The sequence below is a fragment of the Zerene cesonia genome, chromosome 20 (assembly GCF_012273895.1).
Source record: "Zerene cesonia ecotype Mississippi chromosome 20, Zerene_cesonia_1.1, whole genome shotgun sequence".
NCBI classification, from domain to species: domain Eukaryota; kingdom Metazoa; phylum Arthropoda; class Insecta; order Lepidoptera; family Pieridae; genus Zerene; species Zerene cesonia.
The window spans coordinates 2,294,988-2,300,863 of record NC_052121.1 but is presented as its reverse complement, the minus strand read 5'-3'; the positions used below and the strand labels follow the sequence as shown (position 1 = coordinate 2,300,863).

General features: G+C 33.0%; 1 protein-coding gene across 1 annotated transcript; it reads left to right on the top strand.

The window, feature by feature from the left end:
• Positions 1-389: 389 nt before the first annotated feature.
• Positions 390-3,604, top strand: LOC119835293 (zinc carboxypeptidase-like; the record flags this gene model as incomplete). Its single annotated transcript, XM_038360028.1, has 7 exons — positions 390-467; positions 1,057-1,222; positions 1,569-1,729; positions 1,915-2,002; positions 2,362-2,564; positions 3,011-3,098; positions 3,376-3,604. Coding segments are annotated over 7 exons (969 nt in total), but the record flags the coding sequence as incomplete, so codon positions are not given.
• Positions 3,605-5,876: the final 2,272 nt, after the last annotated feature.

The window sequence follows — 5,876 nt, the reverse complement described above, 5'->3', positions numbered from 1 at the left end:
GTTATAAATCAAATAGGTTTTCTTCTATTGAAAGAGATTTCTGATGTGTGTTTCTGACGTATCGATTATCTCTTTTTTTATGCCAATGTAGATATTTCCAAGCGATGTCGATGTAACTTTAATAATCTTACAGATCAATTATTTTGTACTTTGCAAGGGTTGATATAAGATTTTGTTGTTATATACCAAGCTTATATAATGCAAAGAAATATCTGTTTTATATTTATCTCTATCAAATTCGTTTTTTAAATCAGTTATGGATGCTGTAAATACAATACCTTAATTAGAGACGGCTAAAAGTATGCATAAACGCTGATATCATAAAGATTTAAATGTTTAAAAGTTAGCAGCGAAATGCCAAACATAGCGATATATAATTCTTAATTTCCAGAATAATTCAGTCGGAAAAAGTGCCACACCGTCGTTTTAATAAATTCTCGTGGGATGCGTACTATGACGTCAACGACGTAAGTTGAATTTTTGTGATTATCTTGGTGCAGACGTGAGGTATTCGTAAAGTAGGCTAATTTTTATTTATAAAAATTTTCATATTTCTCGCAAATTTACATACAAATTTTATGCCTCTGCAATTACTAGCCGTTTTAATGCTTATAGATATAAATATATCTACAACACAACATTAAGATAGTGTGTAAATACCTAAACATTTAATATAAATTTATATTATGCCGGATTAAAGTGAAAATAATGAAATATCTGTAAGTCAATATCTGTACTTTATGAACACTGCAAATTACCTACTTTGTTAATTTAAACAGTTATTGTGACTTGGAAAAGTAAATAATATTCAGAAGTCAATCCTCGGTATAACATCAATACGGTTAATATCCTCCTATCGTTAAAACATTTTTTATTCTGCCTTTGATACTTTTCTTTTACAAACAAAACCTTTATTATAAAGCCTCAACTAACGTAAGCCAGATTTACAATGTAGCTCTACTTACATGCCTTATTGGTTCAAGTCATAGAATCCTACATTAATATCCTAACAGAGTGGAATTATCATAAAAAATCCCATTTTATATTACATTAAAGATTCACAAATATGTCTACGATGTAAGCAAATCATTCAGTGAATGGACAGAAATAATAGAGGCCGGTGAAAGTTATGAGGGCCGAAAAATATTGGGGCTGCGTATAAATACCCGTTACGAGACGGAACAGCGGGAGACTGGGAAGCCCGTGTTTTTTATTGAATCTGGTGAGTTCCGTGATATACATATTAATATATTAATAAAAATATATAACAGTTAAAATAAGTGAACATAAATTGAACGGTACATTACTATTTTAATAGCGTATTATTTTTCAGTACACGATAGAAAATTAAAGGAATATTTGAGCAAAGTTATTATTAACTTATCATTTAAACGTCCGATGTCTAGTGTGAAAAATATACCGCATTATTGCAATATACCAAGACTCGCGTTGTTTGTATTAACACTCTATTAGTCAAGTTATCTCTATTAAAGACAAATTTTCAAAAAAATCTCATTTGAACACATAAAAAGTATTTCAAAATCAATCTGCTGCATCATTGTCTGTAGGCATCCACGCGAGGGAATGGATCGGGCCGGCAGTGACGACCTACTTCATCAATCAACTGCTTACGAGTCGCGATCCCAATGTAACAAGACTGAGGGATCAGTTCGATTGGCGCATCTTCCCCACCGTTAATCCTGATGGATATCATTACAGCTACACCGTCGTAAGATTAACTGATTGATGTATCGTGTAGTGGTTGTTTGCATCAGCAAACAACACCAGTTTTGTTGTGTTAGTGACTCATGTTAAGTGGCGATTTAAGGCCAAGCTAACATAAACGTGTCGTAAATTATTATTCTATTTTTAACACGCTTTTATTAGCTTACAATTATGCTTAAATTTTTACAGGATAGATACTGGAGAAAAACACGGTCTCGTTCCCTAAACGGGTGTCGAGGTGCTGATCCCAACCGCAACTGGGATTATAACTGGGGACGTAAGTTAACATAACGTATATTTAATTGGACTAACAAATTAATTGTTTGGGACAAGGGAGGTTCTTTAAACATCTTCAGATACAGTTTTAATATTTACATACCTTCTGTTATAAATCTGAATGTTTATTACATATGGAATTGTGGATGATTGTAATTCATCACCTAACCTAAATCCGGGAGTGTATAACTCCAAGATTCTTGTTAAGATAGGCTTAGAGTTCTAATAGCTAGTAAGAGTTTACATGCATGTTGTTTTCATAACTCCCTTGAATTAATTAAATTTTCTGCTCATGTTTGAGGTTATTATAATATTTGCTTTATTACCGTTTACATGTTAAACATTTTTATAACGTTTTAGAATACTCCTCGTCAACAAATCCCTGCGACTATCAGCTGTATGCCGGTTCCCGCCCATTTTCTGAAGCCGAAACGCGATCATTGTCTAAATACATTTCAACCATAGACAATCTATTGTTCTACGTGGCCTTCCACTCTTACGCATCTCTTCTGTTAGTGCCATATTCAGACTCTTTGGAGCACGTTGACAATTATGATGAATTGGTAAGATAGATTCTTTTGGGTGACGCACGAATTCCAACCAGCACCCAAGGCCCCTTTAATAAAGTGACTCGACGGAACACAGTGGGGCTTTAGTTAGGAGGACTCCGACTCCATTACTCATTTCCCGGGGGCCTTGGGTATCAATGGAATATTTTTCTATGAAATGAACACAGTTACTTTTAAATATCCGTAATATATGCAATACATTTTCTTTTTGACATTTAATTGTGGTAATCAGGATTTTATTCTCTTTCGAAATTGTATTTATTTTTTTATTCATAATTCATATGAACCCTAATAAAACAAATCTCTACATCGTCATATTAAGCATAAATTAATATTCAAGATTATTGTATATACAGCTATTGGAATATACGATTAAAGTATTTTAGTATATATAACTCTGAATTAAGGCGAGTTTGAATGGCTTCATTCTTTCGTTTTAGGTTCAGATAGGCAAAAAATCTATTGAATACGGCAGCAGAATGAATAGCGATTTGTACGATGGGCCTGACACAGCAGCGGCCACTCTCTGTAAGTGTCACATCTTTGTGTTAATTTTTTGTTATAAAATTCAATGTATTTTCATTGGTAATTAAGGTGAGTACTAGTTTAGTTTTTATATATTATACTCTCTTTCGGCTCGCGGCTTCTTAGGCGATTTCCTTAAAAAACCGCATCAAAACTCGTTGCGTAGTTTGGTCAAGTTCTGAGAATTTGAAGACGGTTTCGGGTTTTTTTTTTTAATTGCGTTAACATAATTTTCTTCGAGATTCACCATACATCGAATTATTATATATATGATCTTCAGATAAAACCTCCGGAGGCAGTATGGATTGGGTGCGTCACGCGCTTCACACCAGGTTAGTGTACACCTACGAACTTCGAGGGTCCTCCTTCCATTGGCCTGCAGAGAGGATCAGCGAGCAAGGAGACGAAGTGACCCTGATGATGATGGGGCTGGCTGATGGCGCTCAGGAACTGGGGTACTTTTAGATCAATGAAATTGTGTTAAATACTTAATATAGATTTTAAACTACGATGCTTTTTATTTTGTATTCATTACTCCTATAGTTCCAGATTTAAACACTTAATACATATTTATGTTTTTCGATGTACCTTCAAATATTCAACGAAACTAAGTAACTTTAGCTACAAATTGTATTGTATATTTGTAATGAAATCATTTTGGTATAACCAATCTCTCTCTCTCTTAGCATCTTCCAAAACATAACATTCAGCTTCTATTTTTAAACATATTTGCTAATATTATCGGGGAATGTTTAAGGGCAATAAGATTCAGCTAGATTCGCAGAATTATATGTGAGCTGTTAAAATACATTTACTTAAGCGAATTACGATCAGCTTCACATCCTATACATAACCAAGCCTCTTAGGGACTGAAAACAGATGTACAAGGAAAAGGTATTATGCCGTCCCAATAAATACACAGAATAATGTGACGTAATATCTATTTGCTGATTGTTTTCGTACCACTGACGTCCCTTTGTTTTAAATTGTTAACATTTTACATTAATGTCTAACATCATCTTTTAAAACGGAACGTCATACATCATTGCTTTAATATGTACAATATAATATTTATCCTACAGTTTTTTATGCATGTCATATTATGAATAGAGGTGTGGTTTATTTTCAAAGAAGGAGACGATTCTCTAGTTTTCTGTATTCTATGTTTGTTACATCAGCACTTCTGGGTGAACTGATTTTGATGAATATTTTTTTATTTATAGCTACTATAGTCCCTTTTAAATATGATCTTATTTGGAAAATTTGCAGCCGAATTATAGTCATCGAGATGCCAAGTAAGGTTTCACAGTGTGAACCTAACTGGAGCCAAGTCTAACATGTAATAATCTTACTATGCTGTTCTTGTAATATTATTCATTTATTATTAGTTTTTGCATTGGTTTTCATATAAGTAATAAGGTAGCTTTGATTCTCCACCAAATTTAGTGAAAAAATGTTTGGCTTTAGATACCTTTTAAGATGAATAGCGAACGCTTCAGTCAGTTAATGTACCTTTTATTTGTACTTCAGATGTTGCTTCAATTACCGATAATTATTTATAATTTTTATGTAGCATGAATGGCTCAGAAAAGGAATTTTGGTATGGATTATTAAAGTAATAAATATGAAAATAAACATTAAATACATTATATTGAATTTATTTTAAATTTAGCTTAACATTAAATAATACTGAGTAAAACTATATCAAAGAAAATATGTTGACGTAATAATAATTTTAGTTCCTACTTAATAGAAGGCAATCTCTTTCAATGTATTATATTTCGTATTTTATCTGTATCTTCACAGATAACCTATTGGTCATCTTCAATAAGCGCGGCCATGTCTTGCGTCGCAGTCTGATTGTAATCCACCATCATATATTCTTCCACAGCTTCAATTACCGCTAACTCTGTCTAAAGAGAACATAAAAATTTAAAAAAAAGTATTTATCAACATCATCATTATTTCAATGATACAGTTTAGTTCATCCTCCACGCTGGCCAACTGCGGGTTGCCAGATGACACTGATAGGAACTTTTCGTTTTGCTATTTTGCTGACGTTATTGAATTTCAAATGCAGCAGTGTTGCCATGGTGATCATGGTCAACTTGTCGCGCATGAAGGTATCGTATGTTTGGATCTCGCTCAGAAATGTAAAACGTGATGCCAACCTTTAAAAAATTTTTTTTTTCGTATATTCTAACCCTCCTTAATAATGTAAGAATTTCTCGTCATCCCATCGTCCTGTCAGATCGTGTCTAAAATCCTGCACCCACAACTGATATAACCGATATTCGGACTTAAAGCGTACGAAGTAACGTCATTTATACATACAGATGTTACTATGTGTTTTATTTCGAAATTAAACACTTTTAACGGATTTAAAGTGTTTAAAAGATAGTCAGGACCTTAATACTAAAATGTTGCTTGTAGCGTCGCATATTACGTCAAAATTAGTACGTTGTTTACACTTTCCATTAATTTAGTAATAGTTAATAAAAGTAGCATAAAATACAATCACTTATAATTTATTATATTATAAATTGAATTCGCCTTTATCCGCTATAAAGTATTTAATTTCAAAACACTTACACTTCCACTGCACCTTCGGGTATGGATTCAATTTTACTCGTACGTTTGGCTGCTTTCTGGAAAATATTATTGAAAATATGCATTTACACTATATATTGCATCCCATGGGCATAGTTAGGGGGATGGATACAGGGGATAAACCCCCTTCCTCTCCCCCTAAAATGTTAAGCTTGAGATATGTGACATAAA